Source organism: Oculina patagonica, chromosome 7, assembly GCF_052425735.1.
Source record: "Oculina patagonica isolate OP01 chromosome 7, crgOcupat, whole genome shotgun sequence".
Classification (NCBI taxonomy): Eukaryota; Metazoa; Cnidaria; class Anthozoa; order Scleractinia; family Oculinidae; genus Oculina; species Oculina patagonica.
Window position 1 is genome coordinate 4,322,586 of NC_135764.1, and position 20,276 is coordinate 4,342,861.

Below are 20,276 nucleotides of genomic sequence, written 5' to 3' on the forward strand. Positions count from 1 at the left end.
GAAAAACAGGAAAATCAAAACGGCTAAATTTTTAACCCGAAATTCGCTATTATATCTTTAACCCTTCTCGTGTTCGCAAAGAAGGCCGCACGGAGAAGATTGGCCACTTTCTATTAACAGAAAAGCTCTTTTCCTTTTACTGAAAGATAATTTCAGAGCTTAAGCGAGGCTCTTTGAACTGAAATAATTCAAAAGTTAGTAATACGTTTTTACGATAACAAAAACGTGCATTGAATTGTCATTTTTAAGGTGTTATTCAACATGTGGTATAACATTCTCAATCATGAATCCTCGTACAATCGCACGTTTAAACATTCATCTAAAGCATTCCTCTTGAGAATTGACTTGGGTTATTGAAGGAAACCTTTGTAACACGGCATCAAAGTTCATCAAATTTTCTGAGAAGCGCCCGTATACCCGTAGACTGTGTAAACACTTCTAATTTCGAACAGCACAAAAGTGGATATTTAACCATAAATCCAAATTTTCGTTTTACTAATTTTTTCCGGTTATAGTCCATTGCAAAATTCCTTTTTCAACGAAAGAGTGAGATAGATAGCCCAAACAGGATCAATTTTAGTCCATTTTGACACCCAGAACTCTTCCTGATCTGTTTCGTGACTGAAACAAGAAAGCTTGAAAAAAAGCTTATATCTGGGCGGTTGATGTTTCTATGATAAGAGCATCGAAAGAGCAAATCACTAAGGATGTTCCATATTGTCATTGTGTCACAGGCTGTGTGGGTGCTGACTCGTGTACTGTGTGTATGGAGCGAACTGAGGACACCAATTTCACCTGCCAATGGTGTCCTAAAACACAGAAGTGAGTACTACATTGTAACTCTATCAACATGTGCTGCATTGTGAATGCAACAGAGTTACAATAAGTGCAGTTCATTTCTACCAAGACACTCATTGCGTGACCAAAACCAATGAGCACATGAATGATACACTTAGTAGGGCTTAGCCTTTGAGCGGCTGAAGTATGTCAAGAAATGCATGGCGGACATAAGCCTGGTGCAGGTTTCTTCGAGGTATCCTCGTCTTATCATTATTATTATTATATTGTTGTGATATCTTTTTAATTTTAAAGTGGCTAATAAATGATGATGATGATGATGATGATGATGATGATGATGATGATGACGACGATGATGATGATGATGATGATGATGATGATGATGATGATGATGATGACGATGATGATGATGATGATGATGAAATTTACAAAATTTTGCAAAAAAACTAGCGAATTTTCGAAAATTGCGAAAACGACGTATACATGTATGCATGTGTTAGTTGGCCACGCAGAGTTTGCAAAGTTTAGTGACACGCTCAAGAATGAGAGAAACAACATTTTTTATTTTCAAACTGCGGTAACGAAAAATCGTCAAATTTGTAAAATCCGCAATTTTCACAAATTTTGTAAACTCCGCAGCGCCGCTTTGCCGATGTGTTGTAATTAACAAAACAAAGGGCAAAAAATGTTGTGAAATTCGCAAAGCGCGGTTATAAAAAAAATCGTAAGAATTGTACATTCTGCGTTTTCGCAAAGCCTCAACTAAAAATCGTACAATGGCAAGGCCGTAACTGAGAATCGTAAAAATTGTTAATTTCGTAACTGCGTGCACAGTTCTGCACATAAGTGGAGGAGCTTTCTGTTTGTACTGATGGGATCATGAACAACCTTTTTCCTACCTACCATCTAAACCCTAAATGGAGTTAATCCCGAGCAGAGAGTTTGTTCACTGCTTAAACAGAACTTGAGACAAAAGACGAAAGAAAGTGCAGAAAGACGTGACAGGCCAGAAGCACGGGAAAGGTCCGCCATATTTGCTTGAACTTCTGCAATCAAACTGACGTTACACCTTGATGTCGCGTGGCATTTTGGCTGCGCAATTCGAAAGCTACTTTTGAAAGCAAAAGCGCAACTTTTAGCGCTTGTTAAATCGACAATTTTATGGTAGAATTTTCAAACTTCGGAACTGTGTACAGTCAACTCTCTCTGAAACGGACACCTTCGGGACCAGCTCCAACTGTCCGTCTTCTAGGAAGTTTAGTTACATTTAAATGACTGAAAACGGAAGGAACGGGACCAACACCAGGTGTCCGACTTATAGAGGTGTCCGTTAAGAGAGAGTTGACTGTATTTCAAATATATTTTTTTTAAAATTATGCATAAAAAATAATTATTTCGCTTCATATGTACTTTAAATAGTTTTCTATGAGACGGAAAAACTCGGTCCTGATAAGTTAAGACACTCTTTTTCTCTAAAGCTCAGGAAATTTGAAAACCAGAAATAGTTTACTTTTGTTGACAGTTTTGTTCTAATTTAAGGTGTTCAGATGGAGTGGATCGCCACCGCGAGGAATGGGAGAGAAATAAATGCAACGACAATGCCATCAAAGAGGTGACTGTCTAACTTAAACTCCTGCTTGCAATGATGTGGTTACAATCCAAGCGTTGCTCGCTTTCAGACTCTAATATGCAATCACACCGTGCTTTTCTTTCCTTTTCTTTTAACTATTGTTATGTTACTTTTTTGCCCTTTTTAGCTCATTCTCAAGAATGAGGTATTAGAGTCATACAGATGTTGACGGAAGTTGTTTTGCACGCGTGTGCGTGTACCAAAATTGTGTGGACGGAAGTTGTAGAACGGAAGTAATTTTACATGCTACCCTTCCCCCCTTAGTAACGTCAAAAATAACTTCAATAAAGCTCAGATGCAAATGTGAAAAGAAATGAAATCCTTGTATAGGGTAATAAATAAATTTAGATGAAATCACAATTTCGGAACTGTCTACAATGAACCAAAGATAAAGCTACGTCAACTCTCTTAATTGTAGTAATGCACGACCCGCACGCGTCGTTATTACAAAAATTTATCAAATGTAAATTTTCATTTTTTTCTTTTCTAAGACCCCTCAACATGTCTTCGACCCTGACCCCAATCTGTCTACGTCCAAGAGAAAGTATAAAGAGCGATCTAAAAAATAAAATATTCAATGGAATTTTTTGGTACGTTTGAAGCAGAGTTGGTTTTAGCTGGTGACGTGACGCAGCTGATGTTCACCCGCACGCGACCCTGCACGCATTTCTGTTCGTGCACAATGAACCAAAAATAAAATTACGTCAACTCTCTTTTTTAGAAATGCACGATCTGCGCACGTGGCAAAATTAGTATCAAATATCTATTTTTTAGCTCTTTCTAAAAGAATGAGTATTATAGTGGATCAGATGTGGACGGAAGTGGTTGTCGTCCAGCGCGTGGGCAAAAAATGTGTGGACAAAAAATGTGTGGACGGAAGTTGTAGAACGGAAGTAATTTTACATGCTACCCCTCCCCCCCTAATGTGAAAAGAAACGAAATCCTTTTATAGTTTAATAAATAAATTCACATCAAAACACAATTTCGGAACTTTTAAAAAGGGAAACGTGTATCAACAAGCAGCTATTTCAAAGAGAAATAGTGTTTCGTTTCCTGATTGCGGAAGGGTAAGAATAGTGTAACACTTAAGGAAAGGTGGGTTTGGGGTTTACTTTAATTTGGAGAAGGTCCTAGTGTATGTTAAATTTGCCGAATTTATGCACGAGTGCAAAATGAAAAGAAGAACTTCATATTCAGTAGTAACTTAAATTCTCATTTTACACCTACTGTCGATTTTATGTAAAGGAGACATAAACTACGTCCTGCTGCAGTTTGGCTTTCAAGAGTTCAAGTAACACATAAATATTTCTCTTTATAGAAATAGCATATGTCTTTATCTCCAAATTAAGTTAAGTGAAGGGAGCTTGCCTTTATCGTTTTTACTCATCCAGTGGAAATTAAAATGATTTTTTTATTTCTGCAGAACACTTTTTTGCTTAAAAATGGCACCCGATAGCATAACTTTGGATGTTACATGAATGGAAAAATAACTTACAGAAAATATTTAAATATATTCCTATCAATGTGGGGAAACATGAAACCACAAGAGTAAAATGCATCATCAGAGTAATGCAATTAATTTAAATGGTTTATTTTTTGAAACAAACAATCCTAAAATAAATCAGTTCCATAAATAAAGTGTTTTGTGACTATTGATCTCTGATAAAATGCAAAACAACACTTTAATCGAAGATGAAATTATTACCTTTTGACAAAAAGCTTGAGGTATATACTTCTCTGAGTTGATCACATGCTCAAATCAAATAAATGCCAAATTCACACAAACCAAAACCCTGGTCGACAAGAACAGAGATAAGCACACTGTTTCGAAGCCATTTCTTCAAAATGAAATGCCTGTTGTCACTTTACAAAGACACGTAAACAACCAATGCAAATTAATGTAAAAAGCTACCATACACAGATTTTTAACAAGGATTTTTAATTAAGCAAAATTCAAGTTTAAAGAAAGTTATATGTTGTATATAGTCGTACCAGGATTGTATTTTGCTCGATCCGCGCTGCACGCTCTCCCGGCAAATATAAAATTATCTCCACAGAATAAGACACAGCCAAGTTGCTTCTGTTGTCAGTGTAACAGCCTTGCATTGGTAACACTGATAATAACGATTTGCATTTTTGGCGATACTGTGGAGTTTCGATCAGACCGCGATGGCTTTGAATAATCCAAATAATGTTTATATCATTAATTTAATCTCAGAAATCTGCACCAGCAGTTGCAACGGTAGTTAATATTGAGCGTTACATCAACTAAGGAGACGAATTTAGTTCGACACGGCAGTTGCACACCTTGCTATACGATACTGTCCATACAAAATTTAAACTTTGAGCAGAACTTATCAACTTTCCGTGCAGACTCGAATGTTTTTGCGACGCCGACGTGACACTGATCACGCAATTCCGGGTACATCCACGCGAGAACCCACGCAATTTTGCGTGTATTCGCGCTGTTTGTGACGTCGAAGATGCCGTGAAATTTTCCTGTACAAATAGAATAGGGCAATCTCCCACATTTATACATTCCTCTGTTACATGTAGTGAAATTAACTTTGTAAGTCACCTGCAAATATGCACTTCTCTTTGTAGCGCACTTAAGCTCTACCGTGCGAGCAAACAAGAGATACGCCAAGTCATCCCGTTTTTCTTTGCGCTTGTAAACACTGGTTGGTGGAAATTTACTTCCGTTTCAGAATAACATTAAACGCTACGAGAGCTTTCTCTAGTTTTCTTACAATACATCGCTTTAGTCAAACTTAAAACCATTGCAGTCGTTAGATATTTCTGTTTGCAACGAATCTAAATTTTTTTTGGTCATGCTGAGGAATATATTTCCGATATTTGAAGAACATGACTGTTTTTACGAAATTAATTGCCATCGGTCATACGTATTTACTTTGTGGTTACGACCGTTCTTGTGATTGGATAGCAGCCCCCCGTGCGAGCAAACACGACAAGTCATCCCTTTTTTGTTTGCGCTTGCAAACACTGATTGGTGAAAATTTACTTCCGTTTCAGAAAATCGCTAGAATGTTTACTTAACAATTAAACGCTACGAGAGCTTTCTCTAGTTTTCTTACAATACATCGCTTTAATCAAACTTAAAACCATTGCAGTCGTCAGATATTTCTGTTTGCAACGATTCTCAATATTTTTTTATCATGCTGAGAATATTCTTTCCGATATTTGAAGAACATGTTTTTACGAAATTAATTGCCTTCAGTCAAACGTATTTACTTTGTGGTTACGACCGTTCTTCTGATTGGATAGTAGCCCTCACTGTGTAAATAGTTCACATCGAAGCCAAAATAATACCGTATCGTTTCTGAGGAAACGAAACAAAAAGTCGAAATGTTGACAACCTGGGGGTTCATTTTATCATGTGCTGACACGTAATCAAGGTTCATTTTAACGTGCGCTGTTACACGCAATGAAGTCCCGCCAGGCAACCGGAAGTAAATTTAATACACTACCCCTCTCCCGTTAGTAAAAGTCAAAAATAAGTTCCATGAAGAAATCTCAATATGGAGTGACGCTTGCCATATAACGTGTTCTAATTAACGTTTATAAAGCTCACTGATAAAAACACGATATCCGAGCAGCACGTTTTTGTCTCCTGTCACGTCATCTCATTTCCCGTGACTCACGTCATCCGTTTAACACGACGTGTTCGTGCGCATCTTTCTCTCAAATTTCATTCGCTGCTCAATCCATGAACAATGATTGTCACTGCCCGGTAGATGCGTGCTGACAGGTTTTCACATGTGTATCTGAGCTTCGTGGAAGATGTGAACTATTTACACACTATCCAGCCAGAAGAAAGCTCGTAACCACAATGTCCACACGTTTTAGCAGTAAAAACATGTTCTTCAAATAACGAAATTATATTTGTCAAGAAGACGAAAAGCTTTGCAGTTTAATTACACAATAGAAATACCAAACGACTGCGATCCTTCTAAGATCGATTAAAGCGATTTATTGGTGAAAAATATTGTGAAAGCCCTTTCCGTGTTTAATTGTTATGTAAATATTCTAGCTTTTCTGTCTATGTTGTTGTTGACTTTGTACATTTTCCATCAATAATAGCGCTAAGAAGAGCAAACAAGACTGGATGTCTTCGGATGTCTCGTGTGTTTGCTGGCACAGAAGGGTAAAGGAATGTGCATGCATGCAAAAACTCCACTGTTTCGCAATTCCTCCCCGCGTAATACTGATTCTCGACCTAGGATCTTCTCTTCTTATCATTTATATTTTTATTTTGCTTATCGTTCCGCGATCCGGAAACGAAATACTATTTCTTTTTTAAATAACTGCTTGTGGACATTTACGTAGCGGGGAATGGGGCCATGTAAAATTACTTCCGGCTGCCTCGATGGACTTGATCGCTTGTGTCAGCGCGTGTTAAAATACGTGAAAATACGTTTAGGGTCCCTTAGGTCTAAACAGCTGGGCAACTTGATTCACGTTGCACCATTTTAAGAAGATGTGAAATTGTGATTTCATTTCTTTTCACATGCGTATCGGATTTTGACTTTACAAGGGACTGTACTTGACTTACTGTACCAGTACATTTTCATTACCCACCACCACTCCCAAACCCTACCCCCCCCCCCCCCCGAAAAAGGCAGAAGAATGAGCTGGCTCTAAGTGCCCTTTGATTTTCACCTACAGTTAACCTATGTGATGTGCTGCAATAGTGATTATCACAAACCGTGGTTATCAGGGTTATGTACGGTTACGTTACGTTATCAGCGTTAAGTTACGTTACGATATAAGTGTTACATAACGTTATCAGTGTAAGACAAATGGCTATGTTGCCTGGTACCTCTCCAAACGCATACAACAAAACAGTTTGATCGAAAAAATTGACCTTCAGTTGGTTACTTTGTTTCCAGGAAATTTTCCTTCCTAAAAGGCTCGTTCGAAGGGGCGCTCTCTGGGAACGAGCTTATGCTCTTGCGACTTAATTTGAATCCTACAATTTGAGGGTTCGGTGTTTTGGATATGGTGGTAAAATTTGGCTTATGTAAATTAAGTTAACTTAGGGCCTGATTACATGGCGAATTTCAGCCCGGCTTCTAAAACAAATCTTCTTAAAAACACGTTTGCGATTACATGAAGAAAGTTTCATCCGGGGCGCCGAATTACAGCCCGGGCTGAAATTTCCATCCCGGTTTTTGAAACCGCTTGCGAATGCGTAGTGGTGGTTTTCAACGAAAGAAAAATGGCGACCACGATAATTATTCAATTTTTTAAAAGTGTTCAGCCCGGGCTGAAATTCTCAATGTAATAGCAACATAATTCTAGCCCGGCAAACCGGGCTGAAATTCGCCATATAATCGGGCCCTTATTCTTTGCCTGATTTTTTTTTTTTTCAATTTATGCAGATGTCCGAATGGTGTTTGCGTGGCGGAATACCAACAGCACGCCCATCAAAGGACAAAAAAGGTATAGGAGCCGGTGTTATCATTGCCATTATTTTGATACTTTTTCATTCTCAAGATTATTTAGCACCTGGAAATTAAATGAACGCTTCACGGATCGTCAGTAATTGCATTGAATGGCGGCTAAGCTTTGTTTTTATGCATTTAAGGGCCTCTTCACATGAGCCCGGTTTACGGGCTGTCTCAGTTACCAGGACGGATTTTGACCTCTGTTCATATGGAAAATTTTAGCCCGGTTGACGGGGATAAAATTCAAGAAACGAAGGCAAAATGGCGACACATAAAGTTGCATCTTTCGCGACTATCGTAGCTTTATTGACCCATGTAACTTTATTAATTAAGCAAATTCGCATATTTCTGAAGTGGAAATAGATACAAGGCAAAATTAAACCATTTGGACCACCCAATTACGAAAGGGAAGCTATTTTCTCAAAAAAAAGTTGCGTCCCGGCGACCGGGCTGGCGCGTTCATATGGGAAAATATTCTTCCCGGTTGTCGAGATCTCGGTTGCAGAAACCGAGATATCGGTAACCGGGCTGGCCCACCTTCTCATATGAAAAATTTTACAAGAAAATAGGAGTGAGTCGAGATCTCGGTAACTGGGCCAGCCCGGTCAACCGGGATCATATGAAGAGGCCCTAAGCCTGGTTTTCACTAGCGCCGCAAGCACAAGCGCGATCACGCAAAAAGGACAAATTTTGACCCTTGTGCTTGTGCTTGCTGCAAACACAAGCATCAAAATGCAATGCGCTTGTGCTTTTGCTTGAGTCGAAGCTTTTTTCACGGAGAAATAAGAGCTGTTATCCTTGCGCTTGTGCTTGTGTCGCTAGTGAAAACCAGGCTTTACTTTTGAAAGAAATGTCTGATCGCGACGATGAGCGGAGATCTCTCAACGAAAGCTATCGCTCAACAGAAAAATGAAAAAAAATATAATCCGAGTCGAAACAATTCAGTGGAGGACACGGCAAAAGGACTATAAATAATGGTGGGCTGAAGTTACGTCTTCCAAATGAAATGTATATAAAATACAAAGCTCTGCCGACGATCCGTGGCCCGTTTATTTCAAAGTGCTAAAACATCTTGAGAGTGCGGCAAGTTTGAATAATTTACTGGAACACAAGGGTTTTCAAAGCGCTTCAAAATGGAAGACGAGAGAGTAATAATCTTCACGAACCAAATTCGGCGAGTTGCATCGAGACTACACACACGACTACATTTTACGAGATAAAATGTCGCGGGTCGCGGGTAGAATGTCGCGGGTACACAAAATTGTCGCGGGTCCGAAAAACTATTTTTTTTGGTTTAATAGTTTTTCCAAAGTTAACTTCGTTAAAAAAAGATAATAGAATAACAAAAACAAGTGCTTGAAAGTAGGAAGTCCAACAATTGAACTTTACTTTTGCTTTCTTTCTTTCATAATTATGTACATTTTGTATTTATTTTGTATCTATTTTTATAGTTGATGTGATGTCGTACACGATTTTATCAACTCAATAAATGAGAGATGTAGATGTTTCTAGTTTTCCAACAGATTAATAAAATAATAACCGTAAGCAAGTCGGAGTAAAGCTAACCACAAGAAAACGGAAAAGCTAACCGCAAGCAAGTCGGAACGAAAAACAGGCTCGTTTTCGTTTCGGGTTTTAGTACATGCCGTTCTGGAAAGCAGTTTTTTACGAGAGAAGAGGACTATGATAAGAGTATCTAATGAGCAAATCACTAAGGATGTTCCATATTGTCATTTTGTCAGGCTGTGTGGGTGCTGACTCGTGTACTGCGTGCATGAAGCGAACGGCAGAAACTAATTTCACCTGCCAATGGTGTCCTAAAATACAGAAGTGAGTACAATGTAACTCTATCAACATGTGCTGCATTGTGAATGCAACAGACTTACAATTAGTGGAGTTCATTTCTACCAAGGCACTTGCGTGACCAAAACTAATAAACGCATGAATGATACTGCCTCGTCCCCAAGCATCCTCCTCCTTGGTCGTGCACGATTCGCTTGGCATTGTGGGACTGACGTGCACGGTTCGCTTGGCGTTGTGGGCGTGATGCGGACCCCCGCGCTCCCTGTTTTCCCGCCTTAACCGTCCGGCCGATTGGCACCTGAGGACGAGGCAGTGAATCATACACTGAGTAAGACTTAGCCCTTTAACAGCTGGCTGTTTGTAGGGGATTACAAACAGCCTTCTTCCTTCCCACCATCTAACCCCTGAGTAGAAGTAATCCCGAGCAAAGGGCAAATGTGACTGGAAGAAAGTGCAGAAAGACATATAACAGGTGACAAGCATGGGAGAGGTCCGATATGATTGGTTTACTGTAAATAGTTTTCTATCGAAACCAAAATACTCGATCCTGAGAAGTTATTGCGGTTTTTAGTGATATGCGAACTCTGAAATTCAAAATCCAACTAACGATTGCGTTTTTCGCTGCCTTCAATCATAATAATGGCGACAGCCAACAGAAAATGAAATCTATCGAAATATACCAATCAGACGGACGTGAACATTTGACCTGGTTTAAGGAGGATGAACTGTTTCCCGATCGAGAGGTCCGCTAGTGTAGCCTCCACCGGTTGGGGTGAGATGATTGGCGGCAGGAAAAGGCGTAAACCGTTGGTTGAGGATTGAATTTCAGAGTTCGCGAGATCGCCTCTTAATGAAAAGTGCAATAAGACACTTTTTCTAAAGCTCAGGAAATCTGAAAACAAGAGATATAAAGTGTATCTAGTTTACTTTTGTTAACAGCTTTGTTCTAATTTAAGGTGTTCAGATGGAGTGGATCGCCACCGCGAGGAATGGGAGAGAAATGAATGCAACGACAATGCCATCAAAAAGGTGATTATTTTTTTTAACCTTGCTTGCTAAAAATTTACAATGATGTGGTTACAATCCAAGCGTTTTTTGCTTTCAGACTCTAATATGCAATCACGCCGTGCTTTTCTTTTGAGGATAACAAATGTCGTTATGTTACTCTAAGTTGTCTTTATAGTTTTTCAGCTACAGTTAACCTTTGTGATTTCGGTGCTGCAATAGTGATTATCACAAATTAAATGTACTTGTAAGGGTTATGTTAGATTACTTAGTGTTACGTTACGTTATAACCGTTTAGTTACGTTACGTTACGTAACCAGTGTAGGACAGATCGCAATGTTGCTTACTAACCCTCCCAACACAAGCAGTTAAGAAATACCAAGATCGAAAAATTGGCCTTCAGTTGGTTACTTTGTTTCCAGGTCCTCTTCCTTCCTGGAAGCTTTATTTCCCTCTTCGTTGCACATTGTTCCCAGGAGCTCTCTCAATCAAACAATCAATCAATCAATTTATTAATGTGGTGCGTGGGTCGAGGCTGCCCTCACAGGTTGACTCTAATTTGAATCCTGAATTTGTAATGTTTGCATTTTAAACATTTTGTCTTTTATAGACTAAACCATTCTATCCTTGAATGTCTTTAATTGCAGATGTCCGAAGAGTGTTTGAGTGGCGGACCACCATCAAAACAAGGCAAATCCAAAGACCAAAAACGCAACTCCAAAGACAAAAAAGGCATAGGAGCCGGAGCTATCATTGGCATTATTGTGATACTTGTGTTGGTTATTGGTATCGCCGCATGGTGTGTGTATGCTTACAAACATCCCACCTCAAAATCAGGCCTGTTCTTTATTGAGGTAAGGTCCTGCCCTAACATTCTGATTAACAGTCTAAGGAAGTTTAGGACAATTATTAAGCTACATAATTACATTTACTCAATACGAGAAGGTGTACTCTGCTAGAAGGCGTTTTCAAAAGTAATTGTAGCTTGAAGCTAAACAAAACTATCCGAAAAGAGAATAATTGCCTAAGAAGGGCACGTCTCCTCTCGAAGTGAGCCCAAGCAATTAAACAAGCTACGTCACGGGAATTACGCAGATTTTTGTTCTAAACTGTTCTGAAATTAGTGGTAGGCAACTTAATTAACCCTAAATAAACATTATCTTTGAACATCTAAAGGAAGATATAATCTTAATTTGCGAATAGAATTGAAGCTGCGGCTATAACACGCGCGGAAAGAACTTGAAAAGTAAAGCCTTAATTTTTCAAGTTGCAATCCATTTCCATCCGCAGCCAAAAACGCTTGTTAACAGTTTCAGTGCTTTAATATATCAATTTTAAATTAAAATGGACCACCATTTTTTATGTTTTCTACGACCCAAATATGAATGTTGGCTGTTCAAAAATCGTGTAAAATCCGTGGCAAAGTCCCTTTAAGCGTCGTTTAGATATTTTCGATACACTGTTCGTGCCTTGTGATCCCGTGAGCGAGGTTATGGTTTAGAGCAGTTTGGGGCCTTCCTTCTTTGGCGTGACACAAGTTTCAAAGCAAGAAAGGCTAAAATGAGTAGATTAATTATTTAGGCACTTTGGCGACTAACCAATCACATTATTCCATCTCTTTGCAGGCCACTCGCAAACCCAGGGATTTCTTCAAACGTAGTCCCGGTGTGAGCGGGAACACAGGCCCGGCCGATCCTTCTGACATAAAGCCCCAGGTGCTGTAGGGTGATACAGAATAATCCACTCACCCTCTCGGCTCTAAAGCGGTAATATTTTTCCTGTCAAAAGAAGCACGTAGAAACAAATTACAACACAAGCACAGTAGTTTAATGTCATGCATAATATATGCACACTATTTTTTGTAAGTGACTTTGTAGTCTTCTTTATGTTCACTGGTGATCCCTAGAAAATTCAAACGGCAAGCCAAAATGGATTTTTCCGTTTTCGGTTTCTGAGCTATAGAGAATAAATCTAGGTATAAAATCAAAATCGATTAACTCGATCCCCAGCGATCATAGAGAAACGAATAGAACCTTCCACGGGTTTTCAACGACATCTTGGTTGGGGGCGAGTGCGGTGAAAATGCCGGCAATTGCAATAATTGGGGAAGATATTGTTGAGTCAGTGTCGAGAGTCAGTGACTCAAGCTACATGTATTCGGAAAAAATTCGAGTTCTCCTAACAGAAGTCGAACCAATGAACTTCTGCACGACGTCGGTCTGACGCTCTACCACTGAGCAACAGGAGGCTTGTGGAAGTTAGGCCATGTACTGAATGTGGTTAAAATGTGGCAAACATCCTGAAAGCTATAATGGTTAGTCCTTACAATTGGAGACATGTTACCCTGTTAAGGGAACTCGTAATTTATTTTTTCTGAGTAGTTTGCATCAGTGACTAATGATTGTCTTTCTACAAGTTTTTTACAACGCTTCGCGGAAAAAAAGCATTCTCTACATGTAACTCCACTAAAATGCGTTGCAGAATACCTGTAAAGTACAAGACAGGGAAAGATTTACTGACGTCTTTTCTGGATCTAATTTTTATATTTTTCTCTAATAATCATTGCGATAAAAAAGAATGTTAGTTATTAAAAAAACGGACAAATTCGCGTAGAGCTATGTAGGGAATGGAAAGATGTTCGTAGCTCCCTTAACTATATAAATGTATCGTGGAAGATTCTATTTACCAAGTCACGAGGTATTCAATACTTCAACGAATAAGTACAATCAGATCTTTGCGAGTTTTAACACAAATCTTTCGTATTTTACTTTTTATTTTAATTCTAACTCTTAAAAACTTGCTTCGTTATGTTCGTCAAAAGCGAACAGATCTATTCCTTGAGTTGTAGAAACGTCAAAAGTAAGTAAACAGTGTTTTGTATGTTAAAATTTTGTAAGAAAAAGAAAATAGGTAGGCACAGCAATTCAAGAAATTCAAGTCACTGTTTTAGTCAGTTGTTAGTAATTGTTTTCCAAGTCGATCGTTTTGACTCGAATTCTCTTACACTCGCGTAGGCCACGAGAGTCCAATGATCCACACGCGTGACGCGCGTGTATGGTAGCGAAACTATCGCTTTTCAGTCTTTGAATTGTGTCTAGCGGTCGCGTAATTTTCTGGCGCTTGTTCAGAGTGAATAAGAGAAACCTCGTGTTGACTCAAGGAGAAAAGCATAAATCGTTTGCCGTGCAGGATCAAAATGATCGGCTTGTAGCAATTCTTAGTTATATTTATTGTTTTTTTATTCGTATTTAAGAACCACAGTGGTATAACTTAATAACATGTAAAAGGTTCTGTTTTTGTGCTGCACGTGCTCTCGTAATCACGTTAAAGGTATTTATAATAAGGAACTCCGTAATGTGCCTCGAGGACTGCTAGAAATGATTTTGAGTTCGAAGCTGGGCTCAAGAAATATTGCAGTACTTGACGTTATATTTATACTATTTTAGCACTTTTCATTCTGCTTTTATATTGTATTACTTGTTAGCTAGCCTGTTCTACGCGTTCGGTTTGTTGGAGGAGAAAGACGGCATTAGTACCAAGAATGACGAGTGGCGTCTCTCCGACTGACCCCCGTCCTTTTTCTCCCACTCGCATTTCTTTGCGCTTCCGTCCTAATAATAACCGAACGCCTGGAACAGGATACATACATGTCATCTACGCCAGCACTCACTCAATATTAATGCAAAGTGAAAATAAGTTCCAATTTTTTGGTCAGGACCAGCTTCTTACGTCAGAACAAGTTTAACTGGTGTGACGTTAGTCCAGTCCCTGAACTCTCTCTTCCGCGCGCCCTTTATAGGGGTTTAACCCAGACGCGAGAAGAGAAAGTTCGCGCCTGGGTTTAACCCCTATAAAGGGCGCACGGAAGAGAGAGTTCAGGGACTGGACTAGTGTGACGTTAGCAATTAAGTACAGCGTTTGCATTAATGCAACCGGCCATCGAAGCCAGTAAATTGCTTGTTTCACGTAAGAGAGGTTGGAATTTGTAGCAACTAAAATAATTCTAGAATTCGTGAAATAAAATCTGCTTGCTGTCGATGTCTCTGTTGTCGAACTTGGTCTCGTTTGTGTGTTCTCATTGCGGAGGTGGCTTGGGTACATACCTTTGATTCTTGCGGAGGTATATATGGGTAACTTGCGTGACCAAGGAATCGTCTGGGGCCTGTGAGTAGTGGTTTCATTTATAAATAGCTTGGACATGTCAAAACAGTTTTCGGTTTCGCAATGTGAACATTCAGCGCTCGCTAAAGGCTGGTTCTCATATGATTGCCCCGATCGTCTCTGTCGCTTCTGTCGTTTGCAAAGTCTGAGGTAATTCTTGGTTTTCACGTGACGTCATCAAAAATCTAAAACCCAGAATCGAAAGACCCTGAGTTTTTATCCTTTAATGGCAATTAGACGTGCATAATAGAAATCCTTTTGAAGGTTTTTTAGCTCGATAGCATTCGCCGGCTTTAAGTTAGAGCATTTTGAATTTCGAAGTTTCACGCCACACGAGATCAAACATGGCCGCCCGAAGGCTGTCACGTATTCTTTAAAAAATGCTTCATCCTGCGATTTTTAACAACCTGGACAGTTGAGGTTTCACGAGAAGTGATATTGTAAATGTTAACTTGTTCATTAGTAAGAATGATCTGACCGCTTTTTGTAGTAGAATTGAATGCCAGATGTTTTCATTGATTTCCGGCCGCCATGTTGGAGCCCAAGCAGTTGGGCTCCAACATGGCGTTTCCATACTGTGCTCTCTAAATTTGCGTGAAACATTTTGACGGATAACTCAAGTACGGAATAACGTGCAGACCTGAGACTTGGACAAGTAGTTTATATAATAGTTTTCTACAACCTGTAATGTTCTTGATTTTTGTGACTCAATAGTTTTGGATTTATTTTTTCGCGGCGTGACAGTGAAAACCACCTATTGGAGCAAGCAAACTTTTTGAATGACACAAGATACCAAAATGATAAAATGACCACTTGTACAAACAGCAGCGAAGTGTAGCCGGATCTTGAATGAATGAATGATATAGGTGCTTATATAGCGCATTTACAATGCTCAATGCGCTTCACAGTTAGAATTTTTTATTGGATGAGACCGGACATCAGCATATCAGGCGCCTTTGGCAGCCGTTATCCGTCCATGTATATGATCTCATGACACCACCCAACCCATATCATAGAAACAGACCACAACACCGGGAACTTCATGCCCTACACTTTACGATGAGTGTGTGGGTTCTTTAACGTCCCCTGCTGATTGTAACACTGAAGATGCAGGAGACGGGGCCTACGGTTTATCGTCCTTATCCGAGAAGACTAGAACGTCTAACCATTTGCACATGTAATTACAAAGGCAGCACGTTCTCCTCAATTATTTTAAGACCCTGAGTGTTTGTCCGGTCTGGGAGTCGAACCCAAGACCTCCCGCACGGTAGTCCGGCGCTCTACCAGGATCAGCGTAGATCACGATCAGCAATTTAAAGTAAAACGATAAACTAAATGCAAGGCTGATCGGACAGCTAAAAAGGCACCGCAGTTTCAGATCACTTTACTCTCCCTGGCCACTCAGTTAACAACCTAGATCTCATCCCCCTGGAACTAATTAATCAAATCACATAGAGACGCCGCCGTTCGCAAAGCTAGGGAGGTTTTTTTTATCACCAAGGGCAAAACTCTTGAACCCCATGGAATGAACAGACGCGACGAAACTTGATCTGTTTATATCATATTTTTATTACCATTATTTTTGTAACAGCCTCCCTTTTTTTCTATATTTGTCAACCAATCATAGTCACCTTTTTAGTTTCCATTGTTTCAAAGATTGTAACCGTCCATTTCCATTTTTACTTAGCTTTTTCAGCCCCTGAAGAAGGTTAGTTTTGTCTAACCGAAATATTGGGCAATAAAATTTATTTAGCCTTTTTAGCTGTCCGATCAGCCTTGCATTTAGTTTATCGAATGAAACAAACGTACATTCCGCACTAAACAGAGAGCAGAATGTTTGTAAGACTTTTAATGAGCGATCGCTAGTAAACATCAAAACTTGCGTCACTGTGACCAAGGAGTTGCTGGGCCGCGTGCGTCTGGAACGATTTACCGACAAAACCCCAGCCAGATTATGAACCGGGCCCAGGCACCGCCCGGTTAATAACAAATCCGCGAAGGGAGGTCCATATCCGCTAGCGGATTTAGAAAATCCAAATCCGCGGGGGGTCCAAATCCGCTGTGACACCGGGTTCGCTGACGCATCTTCCCGAAATGCCTTATTATATGAATATAACTAAGCATTTTAACAACGCGAACAAAATCTACGCGTAATAAAATTAACGCGAATTTTCGAAAAGTTATGTTTTAATGCATTTAATTAACGCGAGTTTCCGTGTGGTTCATGTTTACATTATTTTAATTTACGCGAATTTGGTGCATTATGCGTATTAATCTCTATAGCTACCTGCGCTTTTTACAAGACAAAACGACAAAGTCCAACGGTAGAGTACCGGTAAATGGGAAGACAGAACGCGATGGACACAATGTAGAAGAACTGAGAGTTTTTTCCATTTACCCTTGGAGATAACAAACGTTAGTAGAAACTCAGCTGTGTTCTATTGGAAATCCGCGAATCTGATTGGTTCTCCCACTGCTTTCTATTCGCCGATAGAAAACAGTCGCGCGCGCGAGTAGCTCTTTAACCGGTAAATTTTCTTGATTTTTGTCTTCAAAGTGCACAAAATTGTAGGTTTTGGACGGCAATCCTTTAGAGTTTCTACTAAAACAATTAGACTACTCGCGCTCGTTTTCTATGAGCGATAGAAAACTCGGTTTTCATAGAAAACTCGGTTTTCATAGAAAACTCGGGCTTGTAGTCTAATTGTTAATTAGAAAACTAAAAACATTTTCAATACTGAATGGCGATATGACGTGAACATGTGCACGTTACATGTAACTTTGCTGGAAATAAAGGTGTCTTAAAATAACGATGCGGTAAAATAGTGTGAATTAAATTAACAATGACGTAATTAAAGGTGCATAAAATTAACGCGAATTTTGGAAATTCGCGTTAATAACATGCATCGTTAATTTCCTATAATGAGGTTTTATTTGTGCTGCGTTGATCCACGACATGAAGTGCCTAGCTTTATTACTGTTTGTCGGAGTTTTTCTGCCGTGTTTTTACCGCGAATGTGAAGGTAAGCAACCGGTATTGGAAGTCTTTGAAAGTTTACATAAAGTTAGAAATAGTTTGTCACAAGCTGTCATCATATTCCCACAAAAATATCCTAAGACAACTATTTGCATACATACGGCAAAGAATGTTTCCGTTTCTGAAGGGGATGCAGTGACTAAGCTTTTAAAATTTGAAAACTCCCTTCCGTATGTTTAAACAATCACTTTCATTCCCTTTTAATTTTAGTGCACAAGACCCAAAGTGAGGCGTTTTAAAATAAAATTATTTTGCTGATTAATTTATGCTAAAATTGTCGAGTTTCCAATAAAGTTTATTGTTGTGAATTATTGAGCTGCGTTGTTTTCTTATTTACAGTCATGGTGGCCAAATCATGTAGCTTTTAACAGTTCGGCAGTGTTTTATTTGACATGTAATGTGAAAATTAAATTTTGTTTTTAAAAGCATCACGCGACATATTTGCTTTTGTTTATTTTCCACTTGCCCAGCCTTCCAATATCGTGACTTGCGTCATAATGGCAGAAGTTATGTGCTGGAGGCAGAAAACACTGTTGACAAAGTTCGTCATCATCGATCTAGAAGAGAGTCTCCACCAGGTGTATTAACAAATCAAACTGATTTTGAGAATGTAAGCTCAACCTGTCAGGATAAAACAGAAAAGGTCAGTGTTGTTTATTTGCGTTTAACTTTGATTAGGAATTAAATCTCTATTGTTAATAAATCAATGTGATAACGTTTGAGTCAGCTTGTATTTCTAATTTAGAATCAATTCTTAATAATTGAGAAATAATTATATGATCTCGAGTAAAGATCATTATCAACAAATCAGATATTCTACTGACAAAATCTATTTCAGGATCTAAAAAATGCTGCCATGTCTCATTACCGTCGCTTGCATCTTAGTGTGAACAAACAAACACGCGTGAACAAACACGCATGATCTAATTGGATATTAAACGTGACATGTTTGGTAATCAAACGTTAAAGTTTGGCAGACCGTAACGGCAACCGTCGCACAGGGAGCCCTCGCATGAGCTATGCGGATAAATAAAAAAATCATTCTTACTTGTTATCGTCGCGTTTTTTGCGTTTTATCGGCCATTTTGAATGTTTAATACTCGGTCTAGCAGGTTGGAGGTCTGGAATCGAGAAACGTGTCGGGTCTGGGACGGGAGGAACATTCGTAAGTATTAATTCTCGGGATGACACCCGATTAAGCTACGAGTGCTATATAGTGACAAGGGGTGAAACTCTCGGATTTCATGTATCAATCTTTCTGCCAGTTGGGGGTCACGGAAGTGGAATACCATCTTACAACCGGAAGTAAAAATGTAACTTGAGGAAGAGGCAGCAATGCGTGCAAAATGGCCTAATATCTTCCCGAGTTGTCAAGTATAGTCTCAATACCCGGCACCCAAAAACTCTAAATTTCTTTAAATCCTTACACATAGTTTCCTTAAATAACTTCGGCGGCGGCCTTGAGTTGAAGGAAGCGTAAAGTTTAAAAGAATTGAAAGAAACTAGTCAATCATGCTTTTGTTTCAAGGCATTCATTTGGTCTGTCGGTTCAGTACCGCCCTGTAGTTGGTACTAAAAGCAGTGTTCAAATCTGAATAAAAATTTCTGTAAATTTACACGTTCTGTAAGAAGTATATCCTGAATTTTTCCATTCTCGTTGTTGTTTTGCATAGAACGTGCAGGCAGTGTTCAGCTAATTACGCCTGTTGTTTTGTGACCTGATTTGCAATTCTTGGTTGGGCTTAATGGCGATGAGTCTGAGAAATGGCGGTGTTTTCCTCGACAAGTAAATTCAATATAACAGAATGGTAGGTATAAAAAAATAAAATCTTGTCCGCGGCCGATGTGTTTCATCGCCAACGATGAACGTCGCCTAGCAAAACGTTTAATTAGCAATTACCGTTATATACGTGCATTTTGGTTTTTAAATCTTTGCATATTTTACAAATCTTATCTGAGAACGAAATTAAATATTCAGTCAATCGTTCTAATTCCGTAAAAAAAAAGAAAACACTTCCGGAATTGAAAAGCACCAATCAGAACAAACAATATCATTTATTTCCGTCTATATCTGTCAATCAATGAATCGAAATTCTTACTTACGTGACCCCCAACTGACAGGAAGATGCAACCAAATCAAAGATTTTAAAACGACGCCAAAATATTGTATACGTTAGAAACAATTGGGCAAAATAAGCTCATGGATGTCTATTTCAACCTTTCTCCTGTCTGCTGAGTAAGTATAGTAAAATTTAGACAGATATTTGGCTGCGAATTTTTGCCAAATTTGAAGGCTGTCATTTACAGTTTCACCCCTTTTACGGTTCCAGTCCTCGTTCAAGCTGACTGCGAATAATTTATTTGGCTCCAGACC

At 39.1% G+C, this 20,276-nt stretch overlaps 2 protein-coding genes across 9 annotated transcripts in view; both read left to right on the plus strand.

Moving 5' to 3' along the window:
• Window positions 1-20,276, plus strand: part of LOC144660167 (plexin domain-containing protein 2-like) — a 79,395-nt gene that overhangs the window by 30,593 nt on the left and 28,526 nt on the right. For 4 of the 8 annotated variants that reach the window (XM_078520756.1, XM_078520758.1, XM_078520759.1 and 1 more), the window contains 7 exons: window positions 735-822; window positions 2,338-2,410; window positions 7,831-7,891; window positions 9,639-9,726; window positions 10,656-10,728; window positions 11,352-11,558; window positions 12,330-14,742. The exons of 1 other annotated variant lie outside the window; for it this stretch is intronic. In XM_078520756.1, the coding sequence (XP_078376882.1) occupies window positions 735-822; window positions 2,338-2,410; window positions 7,831-7,891; window positions 9,639-9,726; window positions 10,656-10,728; window positions 11,352-11,558; window positions 12,330-12,428 (689 nt within the window). In that variant the 3' untranslated portion in view covers window positions 12,429-14,742. Of the gene's footprint in view, window positions 1-734; window positions 823-2,337; window positions 2,411-7,830; window positions 7,892-9,638; window positions 9,727-10,655; window positions 10,729-11,351; window positions 11,559-12,329; window positions 14,743-20,276 lie in introns of those variants that run through there. 3 more of the 8 variants (XR_013572047.1, XR_013572048.1, XR_013572049.1) reach the window with 3 other exon arrangements.
• LOC144660186 (plexin domain-containing protein 2-like) overlaps window positions 17,774-20,276 on the plus strand; it is a 29,257-nt gene continuing 26,754 nt past the window's right edge. Inside the window, exons 1-2 of the mRNA XM_078520782.1 lie at window positions 17,774-17,888; window positions 18,373-18,545. Coding sequence (XP_078376908.1) covers window positions 17,822-17,888; window positions 18,373-18,545 — 240 coding nt within the window. The 5' untranslated portion in view covers window positions 17,774-17,821. The remainder of the gene's footprint in view (window positions 17,889-18,372; window positions 18,546-20,276) is intronic.